The 17064-nt window shown below is 41.5% G+C and overlaps 1 protein-coding gene across 1 annotated transcript in view; it reads right to left on the reverse strand.

The window, feature by feature from the left end:
- Positions 1 to 376: 376 nt before the first annotated feature.
- LOC143286853 (retinol dehydrogenase 7-like) overlaps positions 377 to 17064 on the reverse strand; it is a 30662-nt gene continuing 13974 nt past the window's right edge. The window contains exons 4-6 of the mRNA XM_076594691.1: positions 13034 to 13216; positions 6003 to 6140; positions 377 to 5554 (exon numbers count right to left, since the gene is read on the reverse strand). Coding sequence (XP_076450806.1) covers positions 5220 to 5554; positions 6003 to 6140; positions 13034 to 13216 — 656 coding nt within the window. The 3' untranslated portion in view covers positions 377 to 5219. The remainder of the gene's footprint in view (positions 5555 to 6002; positions 6141 to 13033; positions 13217 to 17064) is intronic.

Consider the following 17064-nt stretch of genomic DNA (forward strand, 5'->3'; position numbering starts at 1 on the left):
GTGCGCGCGCGCGCGTGCGCGCACTCTCATGTGAGACGTGTGAAAGTCCGTGCATGATAGGTTGTACCTTGTTCTAGTTGTGTGTGTGTGTGTGTGTGTTTACTGAGCTTAAAAACGTGACAATTGGTTATTTTGAATGTGCAATATGCAAGATGAATTATGTGCAGTATGCAGGATGAATGTACAATGGAATATGTCTAATGCTAACGTCCATATTCTAAATATATTTCTGTTAATAATTACGATGTAATAATTAATTGCAATGTTTTAAAAGCAAATATGTAAAACGCTTTTATTTGAGAACATATGCTTATTACTCTTGTTTAATCAAGTAAACCGCGTGTGAGGGGTGGGGGTGGGGTGGGTGGGTGTGGGTGTGTGCTGATGATCTGGTTGTGGTTTTCTGCAATTTATCTTTATTCTTATCTATTATAATCAATGTGCAATATAGTAGGCTATGCTTATAATTATATTCAAAATAATGTTTCTTAATTCTTTTTGTTTTTACATTAAGAATACCAGTTATTACCTGCAGTGTGTGGATGTATGTATGAAACGGTGTATGTGATATATATATATATATATATATATTTTTTTTTTTACATTTGTGTCTTCGTAATATTCGTAAAAGCTGTTGCTGACTTTTACAGTTATGGTCCCCATGTTGTTTACTTGTCTATGTTGTGATAATGCATCTGACCAAATTTCTCCAGTTGGAGATAATAAAGTTATTCTTATTCTTATGTAATGCGAGGAAAGATAGTTTTGTGCCACATTCACCACACAGCTCACCCTTGTATACAGACTATTATCATTATCCTTCAGGCCCAGCTTTAATGGTCCGGCCATGTGATGTCATCTGCATGGACGGGTCCAGAATTCCCTGACGGCACTTGTATGGGGAGCTGGTGCATGGCAATCACTATCAGGGACGCCCAACGAGGGACAAAGATAACCTCAAGGCTGACCTCAAGTGGCCAAACCTCCAGCCTTGGAAGCTTCAAACTGCTGCTGCAGACAGAAGTAACTGCAGTGAGGACATTTGAGGGAGAACACCGCCAGCACTTTGCAGATGCTCGACATCAGTGACAGCTGCATCTGCCACTGCCCTGCCTGCTGGTTCCATGCCTCACCTGCAGCCACATGGGTGCTTCAGACTTTGGGCTACAAAGCTACATGTGTGTCAACTGATGAGGGCACAACGAATCATCATCCTTGGTTATCAAAAGACAACCACGAATGACTGACTCATCAACTTGTGGCAATGTCGGAACCCTTCAGAACAATGATCACCACATTTACACTAGACAAGCTATTTCTATTCTTTGACAGATATGACTGACATTGAAACACAAAGCTGATGATGTGGATACAACAGTGATTTTCTTATTTCTAAATACAGCAAGAGGAAACTGACGTCCTGTACACAACACCACCAATACCTTTGAGACAATGCTGGACACACATATGTAAGCAACAACAAAGATATCTAAGTATAATAACAACACTGGAAACATGCATGTGGATCAGTACACAATATCACAAATGTATTGAGACAATACTGGAAATGCATATATATACAGAGAGAGATATCTAAACATTATACAAACACTGAAAACATCATACAAAGTTAAGCGCCACATCATGAAAGCAGGTATTTCATTATTAGATTTATAAAAAATGAAATTATAAAAAAGAAGACAAAAAGAAGAGATTATTCAAATTAAGCAGGCAGCACAAGGTCTACCACTGGCCTCTCACTGAATTCACTGATAGCTACTTAAGGCATGCAAGCACCAAAAACAGCTTGATAAATGTGTTTGAAAAATAAATGTTTCCACTAAATTCACTGTTATTCAGTGGCTTCTAAACAATAACCTTGGTTTTTCACTGTAAAAATCTGAAGTGCACATGCACACATGCACGAAAAAACTTCAGGTTATGAATGGCGCTCATTACATTGGGTGACTCACAAATGTCTGCCAAAAATTCAGCATCATTTCACCATGCCCCCTAGAAGACTGTTTAAGTTTCTAATGGTCATTAAGTTTTTGTGAACCCTGTATATGGATGTATTCACAACATCTACATCTGCACTCAAGAACACAAAGCTGTAGGCACAAACCACTAGCAGCTATACACAATATACACATCAAGACACAGCCGGAGACATGTACACAGCAACACTGCAGGTTGAAATAAGGCAATACTGGAGAATAGTACACAAACCCTGTTGTTCTCTAAACTCTGAACCACAACACACAGAGTATAGAACACAAAAAAGACACCACACTGATTATCTAAACTCAGAACCAATACATGCATAGCACTTAACACGCACATGCACACACAAATAACACCTCTGTATGTGATACAATCAAAATAATAGCCACTCTTGCCATGTACAAGTCCTTGACTGACAAAAAATACAGAGTGGCTAAACTCATCGAGCCATTCTTTTCATTCACAAACTTTCTCATTCCAGATATGTTAATGATTATCAACAAGAATTTGTCCACCTGTACAAGAAAACAATATGTTGGAGAATGAAATGCATACACACATACGCAAGGAAAAGCAAAGAAAGCCAAACATCCCCCCACCCCACAAGTAAGACACAAAGGCGAAACATAAGTACCATAACCAGTGACTGAAAACATGTATTTCCTGTGTACTTAAGTGTGAGCCTGCCACATGGATGTGCACAAGTTAAAAGGTTATGGTTAAGGTTACAGATCTTTACAGCTGTAGGGGCTATGAATTCATATCCACTGTGTGAAGGGTTCAGCACAGGAATGCAGGGCCAAATTCCTTCCTTTGGATGTTACCTTCCTCAAACCAAAGCCAGGTCCCCAATCACACCTGAGCGGATTGAGTAAAATGAAGAGTAAATTACCTTTCAAAGGACACAACACTGTGGTGAAATGGGGCCTCAAATTCTGATCATTGGATCACAAGTCCAACACATAACTGATCCTGTTACAAGTCACTCTGATATAAAAACAAAAAAAGTTTATGTCTGCTGTTGTTTTCAGATGGTTCTGTTGTGCTTTATTGATTTTCCAGAAGAGAACTGATATGAATGAACAGAAACCAGTTGTTTATTTTTTCATTTTACAAAAAAAAAGGAGATAGATATTTCTATTTTGTCTGTTTCACTTGTGTCTATTTTATTTCGTTTGTTTGAACAAACCCAGTGGTTTTGAAGCACATTTCTACAAATGTAAATGTGCAGTAAAGTCTCTACCCATTCAGTCCCAGCATCCCAAATAGGGGACACATATCACACAAATACACTTCATTTATTTGTTAATAAAAATTTCGATTATTTTTTCGGGGGGGGGTAGGGGGGGGGGGGGGGGTTGAGGTATCCAATTTCACAATTTGTTTGTATGCTTTGCTGTCAGGTCTGTGGAAGTGCAGCTGACAGTGAAAAATGAAATTTGATGCAAAAGCAGAAATGCAAAGAAAGCAAAATACTCCTCACACTGCGGTCAGTTTCTACTTTCTCTTTTTTCACTCCAAACATTGCTCTCATATTTCTATTATATGCCTATAAAATAATACTAAAATAGTTTGACAAGCTCTACACCTTTGTTCCAGGCAAACACATGCCAACAACAATGCAATGTGGAATGAAGACTATGACTATTTTGATCTTGAAGAAAATACTGCATCAGTACAAACATAAAACACCTAAGAAATGACCCGATAGATATTTTGTGCTGTGGTAGGTCAACAGCTGGACTAGCAGGCAGAAATCAGTTGACAAGACCAGGACAAGGAGAAAAACTGAAACCAAAAAATTATCTCTAAAAACATCTCTGGATGACACCATATATTCACCCCCCGCCACCCCCTACATTTTGTCTTGAACAAAAAAGTTTCTGGATGCTGACACGTATTGTCTCTGAAAGGGAGGACAAAAAACAATCCCAAACAAACATAAAAATTTTCACTTTGACAACTTTCCCAATTCACTGTAGGTGCAGTACAGAGACTCAAGACACAAACAAAGGCAATCACAAATGCTTCTTCTCTCTCTTTATCTCATGTTAGCACACTCACATACATGTATGCAAGCACAAATTTCAGTCTGTTTTTTTTCCTGGAAAAGAAATCTGAAAGCCTTGAACGTCACCCTGAACACCTGGGAAACTGCAGCCTCAGAACAATCGGCTTGGAGGCATTAGGGAGGATTTTCACTCCAGTAGTGGCCTGTTTAGCCACACCCCACGATGCCTTATCCCCCACAGCAAAACTCCATAGTCTGCTGTAAACTGATGCATTGACTGATATGGATACTTATGGATGCCTATCTAGCTAAATCTTCTGCATGGAGTCGGATATTTTCCTTTCTGGCAAAGTGTTCTACTGTTCTCGTAAGTGTAAACACAGCAACTCAACTGACTGCCCAGTCTTGCAGGTACATGGGCACACAAGCATTTACCTGTGTAAGTCTGTGAATTTGTGGTCACTTTTACAACAAAAAAGTGAATCTGATATAAATCATCTCTGTATCCTCTCTGCGTTATATAAATGTGCATTATCATTATTATTATTCCTGTGATAAACATCAGCTCTTTCTTGAGAGCTAAGGCATCAGCAGACACAGGTACAATTCTTTCTCAATCTAAAAAAAAAAAAAAAAAAAAAAAAAGCGAAAAACACACACACACACAAAATCTCTCCACCTAGTTCCCAATAAAAGGCAGCCCCTCCCTTCCAAATCCTCCCCATAACAAACAAACAAAACAAAGGCTTGAGAAAGTGAAACTGACAATCCAACACTTTTCATTTCAAGTGATGTCACACATACCATTTCAAATGCCACTCATCATTTCAAATGAAACTCATATACATACACATATTTCAAAGACCGCAAATAACAACAATTAACAAGCAGCAAAGGAATGCAATGCTGAAAATGACTAACAGCAGGAGAGCAGGTAAGAGAGGCAGATTGTAAGCTCAAAGTAGTAACCAGCTGGGCCATCAGAAAATATAGCATCAGGATTCCTGACTCTCTAAATTAGTAAATCAATTTTTTTTTAAAGTACACAGATGGATCCCAGTGAGACTGTTGCAGAGATTAATTCAATTCTGAACTGGACCATGTTAAAAAAAATAACATCAAAACAAAAAGAAAAGAAAAGATACATTCACACATTAACATGCTATAAATATAGGCGATGAAATGAAATCCAAACAACCTGTGATTACAAGAGAGCAGATGGCTTGAGATGACGGGGTAAAAGTCCAAATGATGCCATGATTCTATCAGCCAACCATACCGGCAAGAAAGGATGCAGACAAATCACCAGTTCTTCCCCCTTCCCAGTAGGGTAGCAGGCGCGGGGCTGCATGGACAGAAGGGCACTGCGAATGCAGCGGACAGCGGGGGTCAAGTCTGAGGGGAAGCTCTGTGACACTGTGATCAGGTGGCTGTAAATGGAGGCCAGGTACTCTGAACCATATGTCGCCTGGGTTTCCGCGTCCAGCGTTTCCCACACCTCTGTCTGTCGCTTTCGTAAAAGATGCTCATTTGTGCTGCCTGAAATAAAGAATGAATGAAAACAGTAACTAATAAAACATAAAATAATTTAACACGCAAAGGAACATTTTCACACTGCCATGATCAAGACAAAACTGAAATTCAAGTTTAACAAAGGATAATTTCACACTTCCAAGTCATAAATTACAGAGAGATGGCAACTCTGTTGCCAATAACAAATGTGCCTGGCTGTCCAATACTGATGAACAGACTGGGACAGCAGAAAATGTGAAAGAAAGGTAAAGGAAAGAAAAGAGATAGAAACGAAGAGAGACACCCTCTCCCCCCCTCCCCAAAATCTTGTACAGAATTTCCATAACAACTTTTTTCTAGCACAGATTTAAAAACAAACATAAAAACTACTTAAATCTGAAAGAACGCAAGGGTGGAGGTGGGGTTGTGGTGGGAAGAGCTATCTCCCTGTAAAGCCAGAACGACAGCAGTTTACCTGTACGGAAAGCGCCAGGCTCCACGATGGCCACATGGATGCCCCACTTCCTCATCTCCTGCCTCAGTGTGTTGGAGTAGGCCAGCAGTGCGTGCTTCGACATGCTGTAGGCTCCCACACCCTCCAGGGTCAATCGCCCTGTGGTCACGACATGACAGGCCATATCAACACTGAAACATGTCTGCTGTGGTTATGACAACAGGACAGACCATATCAACACTGAAAAATGTCTGCTGTGGTCATGACAACATGACAGGCCATATCAACACCGAAAAATGTCTGCTGTGGTCATGACAACATGACAGGCCATATCAACACTGAAAGATGTCTGTTGTGGTTATGACAACATGACAAGCCATATCAACACTGAAACATGTCTGCTGTGGTCATGACAACATGACAGGCCATACCAACACTGAAACATGTCTGCTGTGGTCATGACAACATGACAGGCCATATCAACACTCAAACATGCCTGTTATGGTCATGACAAAATGTGGACAGGCCATATCAACACTCAAACATGTCTGCTGTGGTCATGACAACATGAAAGGCCATATCAACACTGAAACATGTCTTGTGGTCAAGACAACATGACAGGCCATATCAACACTCAAATATGTCTGTTGTGGACACGATAACATGACAGGCCATATCTTCTTCTTCTTCTGCGTTCACTCGTATGCACACGAGTGGGCTTTTACGTGTATGACCGTTTTTACCCCGCCATGTAGGCAGCCATACTTCATTTTCGGGGGTGTGCATGCTGGGTATGTTCTTGTTTCCATAACCCACCGAACACTGACATGGATTACAGGATCTTTAACGTGCGTATTTCATCTTCTGCTTGCATATACACACGAAGGGGGTTCAGGCACTAGCAGATCTGCACATATGTTGACCTGGGAGATCGTAAAAATCTCCACCCTTTACCCACCAGGCGCCGTCACCGTGATTCGAACCTGGGACACTCAGATTGACAGTCCAACGCTTTAACCACTCGGCTATTGCGCCCGTCGACAGGCCATATCAACACTGAAACATGTCTGCTGTGGTCACGACAACATGACAGGCCATATCAACACTGAAACATGTCTGCTGTGGTCATGACAACATGACAGGCCATATCAACACTGAAACATGTCTGCTGTGGTCACGACAACATGACAGGCCATATCAACACTGAAACATGTCTGCTGTGGTCACGACAACATGACAGGCCATATCAACACTGAAACATGTCTGCTGTGGTCATGACAACATGACAGGCCATATCAACACTGAAACATGTCTGCTGTGGTCACGACAACATGACAGGCCATATCAACACTGAAACATGTCTGCTGTGGTCACGACAACATGACAGGCCATATCAACACTGAAAGATGTCTGTTGTGGACACGACAACATGACAGGCCATATCAACACTGAAACATGTCTGCTGTGGACATGACAACATGACAGGCCATATCAACACTGAAACATGTCTGCTGTGGACACGACAACATGACAGGCCATATCAACACTGAAACATGTCTGCTGTGGTCATGACAACATGGCAGGCCATATCAACACTCAAACATGTCTGTTGTGGTCATGACAACATGACAGCCATATCAACACTCAAACATGTCTGCTGTGGACATGATAACATGAAAGGCCATATCAACACTCAAACATGTCTGCTGTGGTCATGACAACATGACAGGCCTTATCAACACTCAAACATGTCTGCTGTGGACATGACAGGCCATATCAACACTGAAAAATGTCTGCTGTGGTCATGACAACATGACAGGCCATATCAACACTGAAAAATGTCTGCTGTGGACACGACAACATGACAGGCCATACCAACACTGAAACATGCCTGTTGTGGTCACGACAACATGACAGGCCATATCAACACTGAAACATGTCTGCTGTGGTCATGACAACATGACAGGCCATATCAACACTGAAACATGCCTGTTGTGGTCATGACAACATGACAGGCCATATCAACACTGAAACATGCCTGTTGTGGTCATGACAACATGACAGGCCAATCAACACTGAAACATGTCTGCTGTAGTCATGACAACATGACATGCCATATCAACACTGAAACATGCCTGTTGTGGTCATGACAACATGACAGGCCAATCAACACTGAAACATGTCTGCTGTAGTCATGACAACATGACAGGCCATATCAACACTGAAACATGTCTGTAGTCATGACAATATGTGGACAGGTCATATATACACTGAAACATGTCTGTTGTATTCATGACAACATGTGGACAGGTCATATATACACTGAAACATGTCTGCTGTAGTCATGACAACATGACAGGTCATATCAACACTGAAACATGTCTGCTGTAGTCATGACAATATGTGGACAGGTCATATATACACTGAAACATGTCTGCTGTATTCATGACAACATGTGGACAGGCCATTTCAACACTGAATCATGACTGTTGTGAACAACATGAGGGCAGACACCTGCATAATTTTTAAGGACAGTTACGCAGGTCCAGTCAATAGCATTTTCTATCCCTCACAGAAACTCCCTCCACACCACTCCCATAAGCTGGATTTGGTAAACAGTCAAAACCAGTGAAACAAAACCAACAAAAAACTGAAAAGTAAGTTGCAGGTGGGTTAAAAAAAAACAACCCACAATGTTGATGAGCTGAAAGTGGAGTCGATGCACGTTCTTTTTCAAAGTTATTTATTTTTTGCATTAAGATTCTGTAATCATGTAGGCTATAGTGCACTGTGGAATCATCCACAGTGCTGGTGAAAGAGGGAATGCTCAAGGCAAAGGTGGAACAAATTTGTTGTGTTTGGGTTGTCAGTATTAATGGTTCATTCTAGCAACTTGTGTCAACAATTTTAACATCTGGGTTCTGTTCAACATACACAATCATCCACATGCGCAAATGAATGGGCAGTAGCCATGTGGATGCTGTGCCTTCAGATAGGATGTCGGGAAAAAGATACTGTGATAAAGCAGAGTGGACATTAAGTGTTCTGTGGAAATCTGTTTGTGGTAAACCATTCTGAGAGCCTGTATGTTTCCTGTGATGTTGAACCTAACAAGGATGTTTTCTGAAGTTGAGTTGGGCGGTAGATTTTTTGCTGAGATTTGCCACTTCTTGGTTGTGTATTTGTGTGTGTCTAAGTGACAACAAGTTGTGCATGTGTGTGTGTGTGTGTGTGTGTGTGTGTGTGTGTGTGTGTGTGTGTGTGTGTGTGTGTGTGTGTGACTTGAACTGAGTTTGTAAGTTTCAGTTTCAGTAGCTCAAGAAGGCGTCACTGCGTTCAGACAAATCCATATACGCTACACCACATCTGCCAAGCAGATGCCTGACCAGCAGCGTAACCCAACGCGCTTAGTCAGGCCTTGAGAAGAAAAAAAAAAATATATATATAGATAAGCTTACATAAATAAATAATAATTATGATATAAAAAAAGGTAGTAGTAATGAAAATAATGATAAAATAATAATAATAATAATAAATAAATAAATAATTAAATAAATAAGACAACAATGATGATAAATAAGCAAATAAATATAAAACATGAAGACACAGATTCACACATACACCCACACATGCGTAACAGATATGCCCCAAAAACGCAGTTTCACAGATATGAAAGCACAGTCAAATACATATAAACGTACATGAGCTCCAACACACACACACACACACACACCACATTACCCTGCACCTCCTCTACCCCCTCCTCCACACACTCATTTCTAGTCTATGTATCACAGCTTCCACGGCACACACACACACACACACACAAACACGCACAGGCACACACACACAAACGCTTACTTGTACAAGCACACACACACACGCCCATATCTCTCTCCCACAACCCCACACACATATAAACAAAGATATATATATATAATATATACGTTCCAATATCCTGTTGCTCCCACAGTGTAGGCATGCATACACTCACATACCTCATCCTCTACCCCACCTCCTCCCTGCACCCCCACCTCCCCCTCACACACACACACACAACACACACACACACATTCACATGCACAGAACTCTCCTGACACTTGTGTACACTTACACTCTCACGCATGCACAAACGCACTCAAAAAACAAACAAACACAGACCCACACATACACACAAACACACACATACACACACACACAGAGGCAGCTACTGATTGGCTGCAAGAGGGATGGGAAAAGATCTCTGATGTCAAGACAGTGGCGTCTAGTGTGTTGCTCAGTCTATTGTACTTGGAAAAGCCCACAGAGACTCTGTTCCGTTTTGAAGAAATTTGCGCAATGTTGGTTTGGAAATGATGCCGATATTTGTTTGATTTGCAAAGCATCGTGCTCTACCTTTCATGTTAGACTTACGGCCACTCCCTCTCTGCTTTTATTTCTTTGAGGCGATCGATGGTGTGATGGCCTTGTACCTGTTCTTTTTGATATTCTTTGACCTTTCTGAGGATTTCCGATTTTCCTAGATGTAGGCTGCTCGTTGGTGTTGCATTACCTGCAAGTCTGTCAGCTCGCTCATTTCCCTTAACTCCTGCATGTCCCGGGCAGTATGACCATGTGAGTTTTTTAATCTGAAAGTTGCGCATTGCCTTATGCCACTCTGGGCTTCCCATTCCGTTTTCAATTTTCTGTATGAGGTTCATTGAGTCGGTTAGAATCATGGCATGTTGGTTTCCAGGCGTATGGATGGATGATAGCCACTGGAGGGCGTGTGTCACAGCTTCAACTTCCATCGTTAGGCTGGAGGTTGTAACTTTGTAGGTAGCATTCTCTTCCCTAACTGTTTTTCCATTTTGTTTCGCAGTGAATCCCCAACCGCATTGGTCTTTGGTGACTGAGCCATCTGTGTATATGATGATGTCCTCTTCTTTACTGTTTTCTTCTATGAGTAGCTTCACTTTCGCATCAGTTTTGCCCTCTGGCCATTCCCGACAATGTCTTCCTAGAGTGGGTGAAATGGCTGTGTTGAGGTTTTCGGGGTTTTTCTCCCATTCTTTTGTTTCTTTCAGGTCTTGTAGTCGGCATACTAGCTGGATTGTGTCTTCTGCTTGCCCCATCCATGATCTTCCTCGTCCTAGACGGCTGCCTTTTGGTTCTTTGACTGCGTCATGCAGTGGGTTTTGAGGGTTTTCTAATGCTTTGAAGTAGGTCTTGACCTGTTCTAACTTGTTTCTGGCCTGCACTGAAGGAAGGTCAAGTAGGTATCGCATGGTTTCTGTGGGCGTGTCTTTTGTTGCTCAAAGGATCAGCCTCATAGCTTCATTTTCAACTCTTTCTAACTTTAAGAGGTTGCTTTGAGACGGTGTTGTTAGCCCAAGTCCGTAGTCGATCACACCGAGGACGAGTGATTGGTATTGCAGGAAGAGGTGGCGTTGTTCAATACCTTTGGTTGCCATTGCCTTTAAGACTGAAAGGCCTTTTTTGCATTTGAGAACAGTATTTTCCGTATGTTTTCTGAAGGTCAGCATCCTGTCGAAGTGTATTCCTAGGTAGCGTAGGCATTCAGTTTTCTCGATCTGAATCCCATCGAATGACACAGAAGGTGATGATTTGCTTGCGGTTCTGTTGTTGAGGGTGCACAGCAACGTTTGGGCTTTCGCTGGATTGATGGAAGATCCTGTGTCTTTGCACCATTGAGCAATATTGTTTAGTTGTTTCTGGATGGCTTTGGTTCTTTCCTGAGCATCTTTCGAAGTTTTGAAGACCAGGCCATCATCCGCAAGAGTAAGCACCCGAGCTATTCCATTGTTGTTTAAGTCTGCAAGGCCCTTCGTGTAGACATTGTAGAGGACAGGAGAGAGCGGAGACCCTTGTGGCAGTCCCATGGATAGTTTAGAAGGTGCAGACATCCAATCTCCAAGGCGTAGGACAACGGTTCTTTCCTGAAGCGCTGCTGCTATCCATCTTGTCAGTGTCAATTTTACTCCATAACTTAGTAGCAGCTCCATGAGGTGTGCAAACTGGACTTTATTGTAGGCATCTTCAAGGTCGATTGCTACTGCTAGTGTTTCTTCTTTCCTTTGAAATCCTTCATACACCTCATATGCAAAAGCAGCTGCATTTTCCCATGTGGACTTGCCTGTTCTGTAACCACCTTGATTTGAAGGGAGAATGTGCCTGTGTTCAAGATATTGTAATCCTGAGTAGATGAGCGCTGACACACACTCTGAGCTGAATATCAGCTCTCTGTCTTATTTTTCTCTGTGTGTGTGCATGCCCTTATGCATGCACACACACACAAATGCACCCCCCCCCCCCACACACACACACACACACACTGGCTCTGTGGTCCAAGGCAGACCACAACATGTAACCGATGATGACTTGCATATTTTCAAGTTGTTCGTTTGCAATGTTTGTCTGCTTGACATCAATCTGAAAAGGAACACCAGTACACCAGTAATGAATTTATTTCATTTTTAGTTTGAAACTACAGTCAGGGATGCATGAAACTGAGAGACACCTACAAAAAGTCTTTTGGTCTGAGTGCCTGACTTGCTGAAAAATATTTAAAAAAATCAACTGACTGCCAGCCACTGGTATGCATCAATGACTGATGACCAACTTCAAATCTAAATCCTGCAGCATTTATATTTTGATCTTTGTAAAAGCAACTGATAAGATGACTGATAGTGGAGCAATGTCTAAAAAAATTATTTTTAGATTTCTCCAAACTAAGCAGTGGTCTCAAGAACCTGAGGCAAGGAAATTGGTTCATTCTTTGAACAAAATCCTACAACAAACAATAAAGCCACAAAAAGAAAGAAAAAAGACCCCCACATATATACACAAAGTTCCACATCCCCAATTACCCCAAACAGATGATAGCTCTGACCAGCCTGGAATATATCCATCAGGAAAGACTTGTATCCACACGTGTAGACACTGACACCTCATATAAAAGCATGTTAAAGTTAAGGTTAAAGGTCCCACAGCCTTTTACGGCAATCAGGCCAGTTAATCTCCCCCCCCCCTCCCCCACCCCATGCCCTTACCCAGCAGACTGGTGATGTTGATGATCCTGCCCTTGGACTTGCGGATGAGGGGCAGCACCGACTTGGTGACGTTGACAGCGCCAAACAGGTTCACCTCCATCACCCGCCGCAGGATCTTCTCTGAGGTCATCTCCAGCTCCGTGAAGTACCACACCCCAGCATTGTTCACCAACCCCCAGAGCCCTGCACCACCACCAGCACAACTTCAAAACATGCTTAAAGGTCCCATCATCTTTCATGGCCATAGGGGCAGTGAATTCATATATATCCATGTGTTGAGGGCGTATCATAGGAAGGCAAGGTCCAATCCTCTCCTTGCATCATTTTAAACTTCCCCAACCGAAATCAGGTACCCATTCACACGTGGGTGGAGTGAGGAAAATCGGTGTAAAGTGCCTTTCCCAACAAACGTTGAAAGATGGCCTCGAACCCTGATGACTGGTTTATACTGGATCAAGTTCAAACCTTGATTCTGCCACAGTGCTTCTTGAAGCACAGGAGGAAAGGTCAACATAGACTTCTGCTTCTTGCTCATGGGCCACAATTCACATATTTCCTTGTACAGATTCTACAGATAGGATTTTATGTGTACAACTGCTGTCCCTCCACTACTTAGGTAGATAAACTGTTTTTTGGAGGTGTGCATGCTGGGTACGTTCCTATTTCCATAATCCACCAAATCCCGACATGTATTATGGGATCTTCATGTGTTTTTGAAGTCCTGCTAGTGAATATGCACAAAGGGTGTTTAGGCACTACCAGGTCTGCACATATGTTGATCTGAGAGATCAGAAAAATCCCCCACCTTCACCCACCAGACACAGGACTGAAACCCAGGAGCCTAGGATTAGAAATCCAGTGCTCTAACCACACTGCCATCTTGCCTGTCAACACAGGATGATACATGGGGCTGATGTCTCTACCATCATTACCTATGTCTATTGTGTGAAACAGGGCAGAGCCAGGGGAGGGGAGGATCAGACAAAAGGAGAAAACACATTTTAGCATTCTGTTCTTACTGAAGACCTTTTAAATGGAAAAGTAAAGGGTATGTTTTGAGCTTGTAAGGGCATGTGAATGAGATATGAGTGATTGCACATTTGAGTGTGTGCATGAAAGTGTGTGTGCATTACATTAGAGAAAGAGTGAGACAGAGACAAAGAGAGTGATTAAATGTGCATGTATGAGTGTATGCATTATCATACATATGTATGTGTGTGCACAGGTGCATGTGTGTCCAAGAGTATGCGGACAACTGAAAAAACAAACAAACAAAGAAACAAGCCCCAGTTTTCATCTCACTTAGGCCAATGAATAAATTATCGAAAGTAGACTCTGACCTTATGCAAGGTCAGGAAACAGAACAAAGCAAAACAGCAAGTCTATCATTTTGATCCTCTTCCACAGAAAGCACTGACACACTGACACAGACGGTGAGCTATACTGTCTGCACTCTGAAAAAACTCTTGCCTTGACTGGAGGTCAGGGCCACAGGAGAAATGAGATTATCAAACAGTCACCTTAATGCATGCTATGTGACAAATTGGGTCATTGAGGCTGACTACAGGCTACAGGTTGCTCTATCTTATGTTGCTCATGGCCCAGCTGACCACTCAGAGCCTATCAGGGCTTAAAAACTAAAAATCCACACCCTTGAACCTGATAAAACCAGCAAACAAAACAAAAACAAAAAACCCTGGGAAAGAAAATCAGGCAAAAGTTCAGTTACATTCATGCACACAAACCTAGGACAAGCCTCTGACACTGATCATTTAATTTTTCATCAGTGGATTAAAAAAACAAACAACTAATCTGAACACAAATACAATCATATGTAACAAACAAATTAAATAAAATGTAATAGCAGTCATACATAAACTGAAAATTACCACTGGGCATCTCACACATCCAGGGTGTGCAACACACACACATACAAAGGGGCATAGAAAGAGTTCGCAATTTTCAAATCTAGAAAAAGACCAAAAAATATGTAAGGCTCTCTGGAAAAAAATATTGGTGAATAGATAATATGAAAGGAAGAGACGACAGAAAGAAAAGGGAAAACCCAGACACAAAGAGAGTGATAGAGAAAGAGGAAATATCTTGCTCAGATATCCTCAAGGTGGCGATACTGTATTTATAATACTAAGAAAAAGCCATAGGTATCCACACAGGGGGGTCAAAAGACTTACCTTTGACAGCAATTCATAAACAGTATTGGATCCTTTGGTTTTTTAACCCCTAGGCTGCCTAAATGATGAGATAACTCGTCATGGAAAGCATGTATGCTTCGCTGCCACAATGATGAGATAACTCGTCATCGAAATATTCTGACTTTTCCCTGCATTTGCATTCAGTTCGTTGACAAAAATGCTGGTAGCTTTAGCTGGGGGAATCTTTCTAGATTCTATTCATAGCTAGAAACACCATCTACGTCATAAGGCAGTCCTTTATTTGAACGTTTTGGTTGGGTTACTGGCCGCAGTTTTTGCCTGGCTCCTCTCCTTGCTCGCTCAACAAAATGTCGGACTGATGCCGTGCTCAAGACATGCGATTGTGGCGAGCTAAATCAACCAAGATTGCTTTCTTTAGCTGATGCTCAGAAAGAATCGAAGCGTAAATTCGAAGAAGGCAGTGGTGAACATTTATAGGACGATCTGATAGAAAAAAAGGGAGCAATCAAGAGAGTGGACAAGATACGACTAACAGTGAGTGATGCCAGCTGTTCAGCTCTACCAGACAACAGAAGTCACCGAATTTTTAGCAGGACACAGTGTGAGTGATTTTCTTGGCACTCAGCCAATGTGGTCTGATGAGAACTGGATAAAGTGACTGTGTGAGAAGGGTGAAGAGGAGGGGGGTGGAGACTGAGGGGGCGTGGCCTCACATCCATATTATCACTTGCAGAAGTCACAATGCATTGTGTATCTATTTCTTTTTCATTTTTTTAATATTGTGGTTGTTCTAGTATGATTTTGTGTGTGCAGATATCCATTTGTCCAGAAAATATGACATTTTAGTGCAAATTACCTGACTAATGTTTGTAATGAACAAGTTGAAAATGTGATAAAAAAAACAAAACACTGATTTCAAAACAACAGCATGTTACTAAAAATATTAAAAAAAATTAAAATGGGAAAACATCATGTGTTTTGTATTCTTTATTCATTTACCTTTCAGAAAATATATACTTTTATTGGTCTTTCTCTGATAACAAAGAGCACAGATTTTTTTGAAAATTTATACCCGTTTTTTTGTGAAAAAACCCTGGCAAATAGATTTTACTTAAATCTTATTTTCCTGGCAGTGAAAGGGTTAATTGTTTGACTGGCACTGATGGGATGAGATGGTGCATGGACTATGGCATCTTAGTGCTGCACCAAGCATTAAGACTGGCCAGACAGAAATACTACCTGGCAAAAGCTTAATCAAAGAGTTTTCGCACCAGTCATTCACGCACATGCATAACTCTAAAACTGGAGAAACTGAAGACAAGGAAGAGGCAGGGAAGGGAGGCTATTTTGGGAAGAGGTGGGTTTTAAGGCCAGACTTGAAAGAGCTGAGTGTGGAGACTTGACGAAGCGAAAGAGGAAGTTCATTCCAATTGCAAAGCAGAGAAAGAACGGCGACCAACAGTCAAGTGTTTGAATCTGGGTATGCGTAAACAGAATGGATCCGAGGCCAACTGTAGTGAGCGAGATGGAGTGAAGAGGTGAAGGCAGCCACACAGATAGGAAGGGGCAGATTTGTGAATAAATTTATAACATAGAGTGTTGATCTTGTACTTTATTCTGTGTGAAACAGGGAGCCAGTGGAGATGTTGCAAAAGAGGAGTGATGTGCTCAGATTTTTTCATGAAATACTCATGAAATGTTAAAGTAAAAAAAAAGAGTAAAACATGTATTCCATCCTGTGATAACTATAATTATCACTGTTCTGATGGAAGAATATTGGAAACAAATGAAAATATAAGCATGACTGATTTTAGCAAGCACACACACACACACAGACACACACACTGATTTTAATAA

The sequence above is a fragment of the Babylonia areolata genome, chromosome 10 (assembly GCF_041734735.1).
Source record: "Babylonia areolata isolate BAREFJ2019XMU chromosome 10, ASM4173473v1, whole genome shotgun sequence".
NCBI lineage: Eukaryota > Metazoa > Mollusca > Gastropoda > Neogastropoda > Buccinidae > Babylonia > Babylonia areolata.